This window comes from Anoplolepis gracilipes, chromosome 4 (genome assembly GCF_047496725.1).
Source record: "Anoplolepis gracilipes chromosome 4, ASM4749672v1, whole genome shotgun sequence".
Taxonomy (NCBI): Eukaryota; Metazoa; Arthropoda; class Insecta; order Hymenoptera; family Formicidae; genus Anoplolepis; species Anoplolepis gracilipes.
This window is the reverse complement of record NC_132973.1, coordinates 15,066,066-15,082,709: the sequence shown is the minus strand read 5'-3', so window position 1 is coordinate 15,082,709 and position 16,644 is coordinate 15,066,066. Positions and strand designations below refer to the sequence as shown.

General features: G+C 38.4%; 1 protein-coding gene across 2 annotated transcripts in view; it reads left to right on the top strand.

Annotated features, from left to right (window-relative positions):
• Positions 1–1,443: 1,443 nt before the first annotated feature.
• The window catches only part of Scgdelta (sarcoglycan delta), a 201,459-nt gene continuing 186,258 nt past the window's right edge, over positions 1,444–16,644 (top strand). The window contains exons 1-2 of one of the 2 annotated variants that reach the window (XM_072890326.1): positions 1,444–3,019; positions 5,301–5,483. In XM_072890326.1, the coding sequence (XP_072746427.1) occupies positions 5,307–5,483 (177 nt within the window). In that variant the 5' untranslated portion in view covers positions 1,444–3,019; positions 5,301–5,306. Of the gene's footprint in view, positions 3,020–5,203; positions 5,484–16,644 lie in introns of those variants that run through there. The other variant, XM_072890327.1, reaches the window with a different exon arrangement.

Sequence of the window (16,644 nt, the reverse complement as noted above, 5' to 3'; positions counted from 1 at the left end):
ACAAAGTAAAAAATGGTTTTTTTATCATTTGATTTCGCGAAAAATATATAATCTATATATTTTAATCATTATTGTATTCACTTTCCATGCATATTGATTTAGTTTTCTAAAATTATATTATAAATTCGTAATTAATTTTCCTGATGCATCTCGGGATATAGTCTCGTATACAAGACAGTCGTATCGGTAATTAGAGCCAACTCATTTGTCAAAGCAGCGGACCGGACCGTTCTCAATTTAATTCCGATGGTGCTTTCGCACGCGCACAATTCTAAGAAAATTACTTCCATCCCTAGGAAGATTCTCAAACGAGTGATAAACCACTGAGGTGGTAATCAACTGAAGCTTCTCGACGCTTTATCAGCCAGGTATTGTAAGATTTTATGTGATTCGATCGTGGTATTGAAATTTAGTTGCGCAACTATAGTATGAACGAAACGATAATAATAAGAATTTATATGATTTATATTTAGATAGTATTCGAAAATTTGTTAAACAATAAACTTACAATTGTATAATATATAAATATATAAATTATAACACAAGATATAAATATAAACCGGTATTATATCTAGAAAATTCTGATATAACGATGGAAAATGTGCTCTTATTTAGAATTTTCTAAAAAATATAACTCGTATAATCTTCTAATATTAGAAGACAAGAAGGAGTATGTGAACACAATAGCATCGACCTGTGTGCATAAATTATAGCATAATGGCATATGAATTTCAGTGGTTTGCGAGTCCGCGAGTGATCCCGAGTTGCGTTAAAATAACCATTAACTGGGTCGGAAACACAATGCTCGTCAGTTACATTCGCAGAATTGTTCTGTGGCGAGTCACGCGGCCGACCTCACGTCAAACGTGTTTAAAGACCCTTTCCATTTTTCCTGCCCAGATCCACGCCGCGAATCTGGGTTAGCTTACCTTGAATTAGCATATATTTCCGTGTCCCTTTCTGGGCTGCGAGTCCTTTTTTTCCCCTCCAGATCGACGAAAAAGAAAAAAGTACAAGAAAGTTGCGTGTTACAAAACAAAGTGTGAGAAGTACGAGTGGTATAAAACTACGCGCGAAATTTTCCAAGCATCTGTACGTATATTGTTTCGCGCTTCTCTTTTGCATTTTTACACATCGTGTTCTTGATCCGCGGTAAATTTCTGCGCAAAATGTGCACTATTATATCAAGATCATTTGAATATGCGGAAAGTTCAACGAGCAAAGTTTTGAGAAGCGTTAAGAAAACCTAGTTTCATTCCGTGCGTTCGGTGTACCGTAAACGATTAATGGCAAGAAACGTGAATCAATTTTCTAAGAAGGAAACGTTGCTCTTTTTGACCTAGGTTACCGACGCGATATCGATCGTCCGCCGAACGGCAGAGAAAGGACCAATTAAGGATACTACCCCTAAATGGACATTTCCACAGCTGTGAGTCGAGATATACTCGCGCGCTTACTTCATGAAATACTTCTTTAACTCTCGCACAAGCGCTGCCTTGGCGCCAAACACTTGTCGCTTCATGATTCAGAAGCTATCCGGAAGAAGGGAAAGAAACGGAGGAAGAAGAGACAGCGGGGATGGAACGACGACTGAAGACGACGAGAGAAGAGCGACATTGAAGAGCAAGGGAAGGGGAAAGATGAACGAGGAGAGACGATGGACGAGGAGAGCGAGAGAGAACGAAGAGGTAGATACTATACCAAAGGGCAGAGCGAGATGGGGAGTAACGTTAACGGAGGGCGCACGAGGAGGGATGGAAGGCGTCGGTGCATGCGCAAGAATTTCACACGTGAGCCCGCGAATCCGCGAGAGAGGTTTGCCTCGAGCGCGAGACTTCCTGCCGCTTCAGTGTCGTGCGCGATTTCGTACGCGGCGCTTGTGCGAAGCGACCACTGTGCCAGCATTCGTCCCGACAGATCGACGATAGATCGACGTTGGCACTCTTTGAATCGCGAGACTCTTCGCCCGTGAACCCGGCCATGATCCAGTCCTTCTGTCGATCTCGCGATGAAAAGCTACGAGTCGATGATCGATCGAAAGATCGAATTGCAAGAAACCAGGAGCAGCGAAGCGACTAATCATGGAAATCGCGGCGCGTAATCGGCGTACAGATAGTAACGGTCGTTATCACTCGGCAATTTGCGCGGGAATAATTCGACTAACGACGTAAAAAAAAAAAAAATGACGAGGATATAAAATTGAAATCGTTTGGCAGCAGGCAGAGAAATTAGATAAGGTGAGGCATACAGATTCTCGGTAGACTCTCGGAGGCTTGTCACTCATTCTACCGCGAAACAGGAGCTCGTGCCGCGATAGAACCACGCGATAGTAAATCACAAGGTGGCAGGTTTTCGCGCGCAACTGTCAGGCGGAAACGCCGCTCCGCTCCGCTTCGCTCCGCTTCGCTCCGACTGACAACAGCTTTCTTCAACACGTCACGCGGCAGACAGGCAGAGTTTTCGCGAACCGTCATATCGAGACGACTCTGTGCGAGAATCCGTCATTCGTTATTTTTTCATTATCGTCATTATCCTGAGGACGCTAGTATAAGTCGGTCACTTGGCCGCCGACCTGACGTAACTCTGGCTCGCCGATTCGCCATAAATAACCACCACGTACTCTTCGGAGTGTAACACCCGGTGAGTACCCGGTGTGTTGCCACGGTGGAATCCCGCTCGTAATGACTCGTAATTGCGCGGAGGAGGAGCCGACGTCGTGCTGGAACGATTTAAGGGACACCTAGCAGCGCCACCCGCGCCCTTCGCTATAATGATTAGGTGCACGCGACTACGAGGATTACCTGGTTGAGGTGGAGGATCGAGAGACGCGAGGGTGTATGACCACCGGCTGAAATCTGAATACGTGAAGTGATCGATCGCGACCTCGACGAACTCGTCTCTCGTCTCTCGTCTCTCGTCTCCTTTAGCGAAACGATCCGACGACTGATCGTTAACAACGTTCGGACGCAGATCAACGACATTTACGGCGTATTCGATCGTGGAAGGATTCAATTGGAAGGTAAGGGTCAATTTCATAAGGGCGATTATTATCGAGAGCGATTATCCTTTATTCTTCGCGTTTGTTCCATTTCCTTCCTCCTCCTCCTCGTTTGTTCCAAGGCACGTAATCGATAGAATAATGGCATTAGGATAAGTATAACGTTGAAATATTTTCAAGCGTGAAGCTCTCTTTCTCTCTCTCTCTCTCTCTCTCTCTCTTTATACATACACAATAAGGTTTTTTCTAATTTTCTAATTTATCAACTATTTAAATTTAATAAATAACATGGAAAATACTATACGCGCACACAAAATTACAAAAATATGACTCGTATACTCTATTATTAGAAAATATCAAATGGTTGAATCCTGCAAATTAACAATATCACAATTATATCTTGTTTTACTTCAATTCTGACGAATTCAAATTTTCGTATTTACATCGGTAAATGACGTCTATATTTACATTGATGAAAACTCAACGAGTGATGCGACATGTATTATACGAGAGAAAATCATTAAGTATGTTACAAATGATTGTTGAAAAAAAAAAAAAAGTGAAAAGTATTACATACATATATAAAGGAAAGAGGAAAGTCATTAATTAAGTTAGAAATGGATGTGGGATAGCTGTGGAATAAATTAGTTTCCGATTGTGGCAATACTTGTCGACACACAATAATTAATCAATAACCATTATTGACATACTTAATGACTTTCCCTCGTATTTTTGGGAATTCAACTCAGCGAAATTATAGTGGTTTTGATCTCGCCGCTTGGTTCCCGCCGTTCTTTCATCTGTCGCGTGTTCATTCAGGATGCGGTCGCGCATCATTTCTCTTAATGCCCGTCGACGATCCGTAAATCCCGCTGAAAAACGCATCCACTCTCGGTGCTTCGCGTTTCTTCCTCGCACCGGTACTCGGTGCTCGCTCTCCATTTCCCGCGGGCTTTAACGACGTACGAGTGGCTCGCGGGGTTTTTATCCCAACGGTCTAACGAGCTCGATTACGCTCATTACGGATTTCATTCGCGATGGTACTGGATGGTTGTTAGGGATCGTCGTGTTACACGATGCCGCACCGTTGATCCTTTCTTATGAGAACCACGGACACGTTGCGCAAGCGTGACAAAAATAAAAGAGAGAGATATAGAAAGAAGAATAGAACGACGTCGGCGGCTCCCAGAGAAAGGGTAATGAAATTTTTAAGAAATCAGTGATTCTCGGTGGAAAACGTTGCTGAGAAATGTTAACTCGGAACTCACGCTTCGCTCAAATTAAGTAATGGAATGTAATTTGCACTTTTGCTCTTCATCGACATTCTTTTTACTCATTACACTTTATCGTTTATTTTAATTAGACGTAAAATGGAAACGATTTTATATAATATTGACCGTTATATGAATACCACATCTCGTGTATGTGTAAAAAAAAAGGATAATATTAGAATTAAAATATTCAAATGTCTTATTATAAATAAAACTTGGGACTCTATACAAACTATACAAACATAGATGTGTGTTACTTTATTTTTTAATTAATATAAAATATTATTTATTATTAAAATAATTAAAATAAGAGCAGAACAAAAATTTAATAACGAGTAGATTCTTTAGCTTAATTAATCATGATACATACAGCGTGATAAAATCTCGTTGATATTAAAATCTAAATCGTTGCTTATATATATATATATATATATATATATATACGTATATATGTATACATATATATATATATATATATATATATATATATGGCCGATACAAAAGTACATGGATGTGGAAGCTTGGATTAATAAGAATCTTTCGTGAGCAGTACATTCGACGCGAAAGCCACGTTTTCAGCATCCTTCCACTGCATTCATCTTCTACCTAACAGGCTTCATTACTCTCATTGAATTTCGTTGAAAGTCTATATATTTTGCGTGAATCAAAATCCGCTCGATGTAATAAAATCATCATTCCTTGTGCATTGCATTTAAATAAAAAAAACGCTGCATTTTGGGGGAAATAAACTCTATACATGCCAATTTTTTCTATCAAATATACAGAGAACATATTTTTAAAGAATAAATAAATTATTTATACTTAAAGTATAAAAATATATATGCGATTTAAAATATTCCATATGTCTGCGCGTAAAATTATTTTGAATATATAATTCATTAGCACAGAGAGAGAGAGAGAGAGAGAGAGAGAGGGAGAGAAATTTACTCGTGCCATTACAAAGTTCACTAGTACTATGATTCAACGAATGTTCGAGGCTCGACGATCCTTGTAACGTGTCTGGCTTTTAGGGCGTAATGGATACGTCACCAACGTTAAGCATCGGCGGTTCGAGGGCCAGAGCGGCCCTTTTGACCACCAGCGGTACCGGAACTGGTAGCACCGATAGACGGGTCGTCTTTTTAGCAAGTCAACCATCGGTCGGCAGCAGTCACGAGACCAAGACCTGGCCTCACCATTGGTCACCGCACACGGTATGTTGTTCATTAAGAGTCTATACCTCAGTCATGTAATGTAAGACTTATTGACAATGATTTCAAATTTGAAATTGCTTCTTCAACTGTAAAAGATTAATTAAAAAGTCCGATCCGATTAATTAAAGAGTTGCTCTATCAATGAATATTTTTCAAATATTTTCGAAAAAACGATTAATATTCTAAATATTTTTTTCTAGTAGTAAAATATTTTCAAGAATAATTTAGAAAGTCATATTACATACTCGTTTTGTTTGTAATATATCTTTTTAATTATATTTTTCATTTTATATTCCGCGCATCAAACATTTTAATTTTCACAGAAGTTGATTTAATCCAATGGACTGAAGAATTTCTGAACTTTTTAATTATATCATTCCATTTTATACTCGTCACTTGTACCTTGATGTTGCCTCGACGAGATTTTGCAACCTTTTTGCCGTCAATTTTTATCATCAGTTTCTGTTTGCCTCTTTCACGAGGCGCAGCCGTTGTTGCGTGTTGGCGAAACGAGTAACAAGTAATGCGCTAATGAAGCAATCAGAGGACACGTGGAGATTTAATTATGGTGGAAGTCCACGTTACGAGTCAGAGTGAAATTACTCCGTTGAGAATAACGAGATCGATTCGCGCGAGCTGTTCGGACTTTTACGACATGTGGAATTATGCCGCGACGCATATAGGTCGGCGCGGTGCAATCGAAATTAAAATGGAGTCTAGCCCATCGATGCCAATGATAGAGACCGACATAAGCATCGCACAATGCTGTGACGCACGGAAATATCTATACGCCGCATCGGCATTCGCGCGACGACAGCTGACATTTCTCGAAATAATTAATGCACGGAGATTGACGAAGCGCCGAAATAAATAATACGAAATTGAACCTTCGATAATCAACCTGTCGTTTGAGCGGTGCAAAGTCTGTGAAATAACGATCTACGTAAGAGAAAATTTGCCATCTAGGAAATGTAATAATTTTGGGAGAAATAAACTTGTAACAAATAATCATAGAAAACAAAAATAAATATATTTGATTTTCATAAATTGTCAGAGAATCAGTATATTTATTCAAAATATTAATACAATTTCTTATTTGGATGGATCGATATAAGCTCTTTTTCATTAAATAGGGTAAACAATAAAAGATTAGATCAGATTTACTTCTCCTTTACATTAGATTTAATTAGATTCTTTTAAGACATTATTTAATATTTAAAAAATTAGAATCTAAACTCTCCTCCTTCCTTCTCTCTAATTCCTCTTAACTGGAATTATCTTTTTTTTTTTAAATATTTTAAATATTTTTTAAAATTTAATAATCAATTTGTTGATTTTCAAATATTTGATCTTGAAAAGTATTAATTACATAAATATACATAACATAATATTTTTGAATATTTAATTTGAAGTTAAGTCTGTCAACACATACCCAAGATATTTCAAAATTCTTTAGGGAAATAAAAAATATTGGTAACATGTATATAAAAAACAGTATCAGTTTCACTAGTGTTGTTCGAGTCTGCTCGGTGTTCAGATTTCGAGAGAGCAGATTTTTTCACTCGGGCAAATATTAAAAAGCAGCGACACAGGCGAAAGCGAATCGGGCCGGTCCGGGCCGAGTTGGCGCGAAAATGAATCGACCAGATTCAATTCCTATGCATTTAGCGCATTGACTGTTATCGGTCGTGTCGGCCGGCCTGACGACGATACGGGCTCGCTTTGGCATTGTGATTCCCCCTTTGCTGAACCACGCGGGTGTCTCTCTTTCTCTCTCTCTCTCTCTCTCTCTCTCTCTCTCTCTCTCTCTCTCTCTCTCTCTCTCTCTCTCTCACTTCTCTCTGCGTGAACAATGTGGAGCGAGTAACCTCTCGCACATACGGAATTCTGAATTCCGTTCGTCACCCGCACGTATTCGCGTGGCGCGTGCACGCGAAGGCCATATGCGGGATATATGGCGGATTGTATAGCGGGACCAGAGAGGGAGTATGATGGGAGAAGAGACGACACGCGGATGGACGGGGCCCCGGAGGGCGTCGGGCGATATTTCGGAGGAGTTTGGTACACGCGGATAGCACGGTTATTAATTTAACGGCGATGGATACGGGCTTGTGAGAGACTACCGTTTCGGCTCGCCTCCGTATGCTGCTACATATGTATCGGCGAGCATACATATACATATACGTGCGTGACAGGGCATGAACGAAGATTCGGCGCAACGCACAGATTGCAGATATTATTGAGACAACTTCGGGTTAATTCGAAGTGAATTCTATTTTCGCGACGTGACGTTAAAACGTTACTGAAAGCGAGCGAATTGAAAATAACATTACGATAATCTTTATGGTCGCCCTCTTCGGTTTAAATATTTGATGGCACAGCTTGGACAACTCGAAACGATTTTCGATATGAAAACTCTGTTACGACAGCGCCGTGATTAATTGCGAGATGTGAGTCGTTATTGGCTCCACGACTTTTGTACATTTTATATACCTACTAGTACAGATGTATTAGATTTCTAATCATTCTCGTCAAGTCTCGCCAATTTAATTTTGATTTTACTGTCTGATATCTTTCGGTTTGATCGATACTAATTAACTAGTAATTTGATTCCAACTGAGAAATTCATCCGATTTACTATCTTCATCTACATCGTTATAATTTTAAAATAAAAATAAAATTCTCTTGTTATTTAATATTAGTAGATTGATTTTACTATTAGAGTCGATGACACAGATAAAAAATCACAAATAAAGGAAAATAAAAGCAAGAAGATCTAGAATATACTATCTCTCTTCTTTTTCTCTATAAATACGTAATAATACGAGAACGAATGTAAAAGTGATATTGGAAGAAGGCAATTATTCAAGCGCGTTCTTCTCCGAGAAAAAAAAATGATATAACATGGTCAAACGTAAAAATACATAATTAGTTGTGAAAAGATCTGATAATAACATATGTAAATTTATATCATCATATTAAATTATATAATGCTATCAATCTTTTTATAACTAATTATATATTTACATCTAACCATATTATATCATTTTTTTTTTCTCGGATTGGTGAAAATATTAACGTAGGATAAAAAGGCGTGCAGAAAGCGTTTAAAGTAAATGGCGTTTTTTAAGTGCGACCGTGGGCATTTCGAAGAGACGGAAAGCTCCGGCGGACGAATCCCGAGCGCTATCACCGCGGTGGCAGCGGCAGTCCAGATGGCAATTTGATATCCACGGGAAATGCAAGGTAGCCAGTAAGGATCTCGTTACTCCGTTCACGACATAACGTACGTCATCGTGCATATAGGAGGTAGGAGGTCAATCTTGGCCGTGCGTGTGGCTTTTACGGGCCCCGTTTTCCCTCCGGGCCGGGCATCGGCCGCGATCTCCTTCGGTTAACTCTAAAGGGGAACGGTAGAGGGGTAGGATGAGGTGCATTTGCATAGTTATTCAGCCACGCCGGATGAAAGTCGTTACGGCCTTCGAGAATTTCACCGCCGAAATTATCGACCACCACACCGCGCGGTTGCGCCTTTCATTCGCGCGCCGTGTTTCTGTCGCGACGTATGTAAAAGCCGGCAAGTGCCCCGATCATAAATCGACGGCTGATTCTAACCCTTTCAGACCGCCCGAGTCTATATTTACCAAGAGAGAACTCCGAAGCTTTTATCCAGGTGCTTTTCACGAGATGATAGGTTATTTCGAAATTTCAGGAGAATTTCTAGCTGGATGTTACTTTTGAGATCTGAACCGTACTTTGTAATGCTCTCACGATAGAATAATAGAATTTCTATTACTGCTGCAGTGTTTGAAATAATTTTTGCTTTTCATATTTTATAGTAATTTTGAATTTGAGAAACAATAAACTGTATATGTAAACCAAAATCATTGAAAATACAAAACAGAGGTATGTAGAATCGTAAATTGTTTTAATATCTATATGTATTTAAAATATAAACTTTATATTTATACGTATTAATGTGAACTTTTTTATCAATATAAGATAGGAAAAATAAAAGATAAAAAGTTAATAAATTTTTAAAAGTATTGAAAATATTTAGTAAATTCACTTTAATGGCTTTTACTACATCAAAGCGCGCAATGCTTATAAAAACATTTAGTTTCCCTCTTTTTGTTCATTATAAAAGATTTCAACTTTTCGTTTAAATTTATATTGCAATTTTGTATATTGTGTACAAACCAGGCAATATTGAAGAACGTCATTAGTTATTTCAACTGAACGTAATCAAAAATCGTGCGTACGAATAATATAATGTTTCAAATTTAAAAAATTCAGATAACTATCTTGATTTATCTCTATTCCGGAATATTACTCTATATGAAATTGCAAATTATACTCTCTTCCTTTAACAATGTTTAGTTATCGAATAAATGTAAATTAACTGGAAATGAATGGATTACCACTCGTTCGATTGATCAATAATTTAAGCCGGAGGGAATTAAGAAGCACTCTCCGTCTCGCGTATTAACTCGGAAACGTAATGGCTCGCGTTGTCGCGCCGGTTCTTCGGCGGTCGATAAGTGGGCCAATCATATGTAATGGGTCTTAATTCGAGTGGTAATTCGGTAATTAGCGTCGGAATTGCAAAGAGTGCGGTACCTTTTCGAGCGCAATTGAGCGGGAGTGTAATTGATATAGTAAGCGCGCGCGTTCGATGGAATTGGTATTATTTACTCCGTTATGCAAACACCACTAAGGTAATCAAAGACAAATATTGTTTCCATCGCGGCTGGCGCCGCGGTATTTCGAAGTGAGATATAAGCTTCCTTTGCTAATTGGTAGTTAACCGGCTAATTGTGCGCTGCAATTTATACTGGTGTTCCGCGCGTCGGAATTCTCGGCTACACTTTGAAAGACGATGAGGGATTATATTTGTCGTATAATCTCCCTTGTCATTTGCCGAAAAGCAGTGAGGCAATTAGATGAATAATAGTGACTGTGATAGCAATACTATCATAATATTGTTCGACTATCTTGATGACAAGTTTTTGAAATAAAATCCAAAAATTTGCAAATTGGATAAAAGAGAGTTTTATAATTTTTTCTCTTTTCAAATAATCATGCCATATTAAAATGTACATGTACACTGAAAAAATTGTATTCTCGAAATGTATACTTTGTAAGTATATCTCTTTTAATAGATATATTCTTAATAAATAAGAGAATTTTCTTTTTTACGTAGTATTTGTTTTTTTAAATAGCTTATTTATAAATTAAGTAAAAACTGTATAATTAACTTAAACTCAAAGTTATAATAAATAATAAAAATCCAATTGTAAAATTGTTTTTGTTATCATATAATTATCATTAATAATCTCAAATGTTAAATAATATAATGTTAAGAAAATATCCCATTCAGTAGATATTCTCACATGTTAAGAATAACTGAAACTATTCTTACTCTTTAGAGAATTTCTTTCTTAAACAAACAATAAGAGGATCCTTTTGACGCTTATTTTAGAGAAAGATATTATTATAAAGTAAAATATTCTTAAAATGAGAATATAATTTTTTCGGTGTAAATATAAATATAATATTTAATATGTATTTTATTATTAAAATATAATCTCGTTAATATAATTGTTGCAATAAACCTTCTTTTGAGCAAAGATCGATTTTCGCTTATAATCTGGAAAATTAATTTTGTATTATATGTATAATATTATATATAACAGTATTATTAGATCGACTATAAGCATCGTTCAATAATATACTAACAATTTCTCGCATTCTACACGATACAGATTATATGTCGATACATAAAACTTTGCCGCTGATGTTGACTTGAAAATTAAAAAAAAAATTAATATCTCTCTCGCGTTTATCTCCGCTCCGACACGAGCCTACCGATCTCGCAAGCAGCGTTCTCGTTCAATTTCCTAACCGTTTCATGGTCGATTGAAAATAATTTCCATTCCTCGAAAATAATTTCCCCTCCCGTCATCATCGCGGCTCTCGCCCTTTCCTCCCTCCTGTTCTTCTGCCTTCCTCGGTTGAAGAACGACGCCTGGAAACGTCTACATTTTTTATCGCAAAGCGCCGTCCGCGAAGAGCGCCGATGAAAGTTCGAACGAGCGAAAATTTCTCCGGTTTCCGGCAACGCGGACTCGGTTCCAAGTTCCCTCCGCCGATTTCCCTATGCTGTAAATCAGGATCGCTCGATGACATTTTACTGTGTTTCCCCCACCTCTCTCTCTCTCCATGCCGTTGGGATCGTCGCTCATATTCGCGAATATTTTTTTTCACCCTCGCCATTTCGCCGACTTTTTTGTCTGCCGTTCTTGCCGTCGTTTATATTTCTCTTTCTTTCTCAGTCATATCTCATATCATTTCTCTCTCTCTCTCTCTCTCTCTCTCTTTTTCTCTCGCTTAGGACAGAGACTTTTCCTCAAACTCTCCTCCGACGCCATTCGCGCCTCGTATATCCACCCATGTCCATTCGTATTGCCGTGGCCTGCTATATCATAGCGTATCAACTGTTTTGTCAGTTTCCGGTGCGAACGCCGGATGAATGGGACTTCTTCTTGTGCTTCTTCTACTACTTTGCTCGTGCTGTGGAAATTATCGGCCTTCGCGGTTTCGCTTATATATATTATAGTATTATCATCTCCGATGGTGATATAAGAATAATAATACGACTGCTTTCGTCGTTCCCGGCAGCCATATTTTGGAATTCGTAAGATCGCCGATGTTTCATCGCGATTTCATCGCGTCTTCTTCTCTAGCAGCTTTTAACATTATTCTATAATAATAAGAACAAAAATAAAAGTAACGGACAGAAAAATTCTCATGTATGATAAAAATGATATGATTTATATACGCTAGAATTTCTGATGGCTCCATATCACGAATGCAGGATTAAGGATCTCTCGCGCTGTTCACCAACGTTTACGCTAGATATTCCGTGAGCTATGATATATGTTTTCAATGGCGCGCCGCGACTTGGTTTTATGTAAAATCGAAGTTTCACCCCCGCAGAGAAGCGCGTCAGTGTTGTTGGCACGGTAACCCCGTTTACATAGTCGAATTATTACCCAAGCTGGTGTACGATACCACGGGCGTCAATTACATGACTACATCGATGAAATTAACGATTTCGGTCGTGTTGTACCTGCCCGCTCTGTTCCTACATGACCGGTGAATGTATATCCAAAAAGCGTCGCTGAACCAATATGTGCGTTGCGCCAAGAGCGGTCCGTTTTGCGCGATATTTCATATTATTTTACAATCAAGAATGCTTCCGGCGGAATTGCCAATACGAATACAGCCAATACAAACTCGACGAAAAATGATGCAGTGTATTTCCACGAGATAATGCCTAAAACAAAAAAATCAAATTAAATAATATTTATAAAATAATAATATTTCTTATTATATAAATAATGATTAATGTAATTAAATACGATTAATCGTAATTAAACATATCTCAAAATTGTGATATAGTAATATATTTTAAAAAAAGAATATATGTATACAAAATCTCATAGATAAAAAAAGTAATTTGTTTGATTATCGCAAACTTTGATACAAAGACAGATACTATATGTCACAGAAAAACTTGGCGCGAAATCATTTCTCTCGTTGGCTCGAACATCTGCTCGAAGAATGAAACAATCAATATGATGAAGAACGGTTGGCAAGAAATGCGAAGGGGATAATCTTTTCGAAATCGCCACGATTCCCTTGGAATCATCGCGGAGATTGTCTCGACAGAATTCGGTTTCGGTATGACGTGTGCGGTGAAAGAAGAACGATGGTATCGCAGAAACGATGCCGATGGCAGTGGCTGCTTCGTCGTTTGACCATAAAGCCAAAATCGAAGAATGCGCCGCTCCATCAGCAGTAAACTTTCGCGTACTTTTTTCACGCGAAATACAAGAAGGCTCACTTCTGTACAGGATGTCTAGGATTTTTCTACAATACGTTCCATCCATGAATTTGACGAAAGATAAAATCGATCTTCATTTAATAAAAAATTTACTAATTTTTTATTTCAATATTAATTATCTTGATAAAAAATTGAATCCTAAATTAAAATTATATTTAAATAAAATATATTTAAAAATAAATGAAATGTTTTCTCTTAAATTGTTTATACATACAATATATAATTATAATGTAAAGTTTAATATTTGATAACACAACACATAGAATTTTAATTATTTCACGAGAAAATATTAATGCCTTATTATTTTAATTATAAAAGTATTCATAGATTAGACAGCAAGTTTTAGTACACCCTGTACATTCACAAGCGTATACAACCGCGTGTATCTAAACCGGAAGTCAACTGCCATTATCGAACGAAAACGCGACCGAGAATGGCAGAAGGCGCGAAGAAAAGGCGATATGATGCGCAAAGTATCGCGCCGTGAGGTTGAAGAAAGAAGAAAAGGGCAAGAGGCAAAGGAGCCGATATCGATAATCGATTTTCGCGAGATCGTCCGGCTCGAGTCCTCGCTCCTCGCGTTAACACCGATGCTTCATTATGCTCGTGGACATTCATACGTTATATCGACCGCCTAATTTATCGCCATGACCCCGCTCGCACTCGTAGTTTTTTTCTTTCGCAAACCACCCTGCCGGACTTCTGCCTCGCGCAAAAATCAGCTCCGCTAAACGGTGAGAATTTCTACTCGCCAGCGGCGCGTTTCCGTCCACGCGATACTTTTATTCCCTTCATCGATAATAGATGCACCACGTTCACCAACGCGCGAGAAATTTCGTGGAAAAAAACATTCCACCGCGTGCGTTCGCGAACGGATAAAAAAAACGGATACGAATAATAATCCGGGAGAATTAAATTATTTCCGACTACTCGCGCGGCCCGCTCCAGTTCCACGCTTGACATTTCGCTAAAATAGCTAGAGATGCATGTGTGAAAGGGAGCAACGTTTGCGGATGTGGTACAGATTATAACGCTAAATGCAAATATCTCGTAATAAGTGCTGAATCCGTTTTTATGTTATCTTAAATTTCATTTATCTGATGTAAATCATGAATATAATACTTTCATAAAAACCGATTATACATAATTACATTCAGCGCGGAATGCAGAATTGAAGATATTCTTAGCGAGTAAATTTATAATATATAATAGTTTTTAGATGACATGTTGCGCCATTTTATAACTCTAATTGCTTGTGTTTTTAACTGGTCTTAAATTTTGTTCCCCTTATTTGAGTGTTACTGAATATCTGAATTGATATTTTTCAGCATTAAAAAATAATTTAAACATTTCTCTTTTGGAAATGATCTTTATAATCTCTATCGCGATTTTAAGTATGAGGGTCAGAGATATGTCAGCCTAATCGCACCCACGTGTCCGGAAATTGTGAATACGTTGTAAATGGCCACGAGGTAGAGAGGCGCGTGTGAAAATATAATAAAAACCCGAAATATAAAATAGGGCGACACACGCCGGAACGAAACAATGCTACCGCAGCCACAGAGTATCGTAAATTTCATCGCGGTCTATATGCGGAACGCGGGGGGTACAATCGAACGGTCGACATAATAACACTTGGACGCTGGCCGTAAATTTCGGGCGGCCGGCGAGAGGTAGAATGAGATATCCACGAATTGGTATTCTCTTCGTCTGTCGAGTATCGGGAGTACTAGTCTCCCCGTCCATACACGTATCTATCACATCGGAAATGGCCGTTCTTCTCCATGATCTTTTCTGAGCTCGGCTTCCGCGGACCGTTCTTTCGAATCCTTTTTACTCTCTCTTCCCTTGTTCCTTCCGCGTTAATCGAGCATAAGTGCATGCCTAATCGCCTTAACGTCCGAATAATTTCGATCACGAAAACAGAATTTCCGTCCTGGCGAAATCAGCCGAGTTGAATTAACGACAATCGAGTATTTAAAGGTACTAAAATAACAACCGAGAGAAACGAGTTCTCGTAAAGAGTAGGAATTTTGCGAGCGTTCATTTTGGATTTTTCTTTTAAAAAATAAAACACTTCTAGAAATGATATAAAATATCTGAAACACTGAAATAATGGAAACATTTGATATACACTATCCAAGTAAAGTTTTCATAGGTTTTAAATTTTATAAAATACAGCTTTTATATTAAGGAGCTTTCTCATTACATTTATAAACTATAAAATACAGCTATATTAGATATTATTACAAAAAAAAAAAAAACAATTTATCTCTCAATTTCTCCTTTTTTTATTTTTTTAAATTTGTTTTAACGGTTGCTCACGAGAAACTTACGAAGGAATGGCAAAATTTTGTAAACGACGCGGAGCGTCTTGGCTCACGAGGAAAGTCACGGTTGGGAAACTCGATGCGCGAGAAATTGGATCTCATCTCGCTGTGCAGTGCGACGCACCATCGATTCCATCGATCGCCGCGTGATAGCGGCCAATTGGCCAATGGACACTAAGAGCACGACCGGAAAAGGAAATCCCACGGACAAGTCATTGGCAGGCTGAATCGTCTTCGGCCTTCCAAAGACTTTGGACTCGCTCCGTTAGATAATACGACCACCGTCTAAATCGGCCAGACTCTACCGCCAAGTTCCTTCTCTCGTTCCTTCCGTAAATGCTCCGGCGCCGGCGAAATTCCCAAAATTACCGGCATTACTGCGGACAAAGGCCGGAAATCCCGAGTTCCGATCCTGAAGCGCGTAAGGATCGTCGTCCGTACCGAGCACTCTCTCTTCATTAATTGTATTAATTGGTCCACTAAACCGCACGATAAAAAGCTTACAATCATACGTGACGTTTATGCGACAAAGTGTCGTTATTGAAAAAATCAAACATCTTCATTATTTTTTGCGCAAAGTCTCATTTAAATCTTAATAAAATTTAAATTATCCGTTGATTATTGATATGTAAAATATTATATGCGTATTTTTTGCAAGTTTGCATTTATCACAAAAAAAAAAATATATATCTTTAAAAAATATAAAAAGGATTCTCTTGCGCGTGTATGTATATACGTGTGTTGTACGTACACAGCTGCAAGGCGCTAAAGACAATCCCGCAGAGATGATTTACCGGCGCGTTTGGCAAATGGCATGGTCTTGTACCGCGCCGTGGCCCAAACTCACCTCGACCTTTCAACCTTTGCCAGATATATCGCTCCCGAATAAGATCATGACGTAGCTGGTTGAGAGCATCTGAAA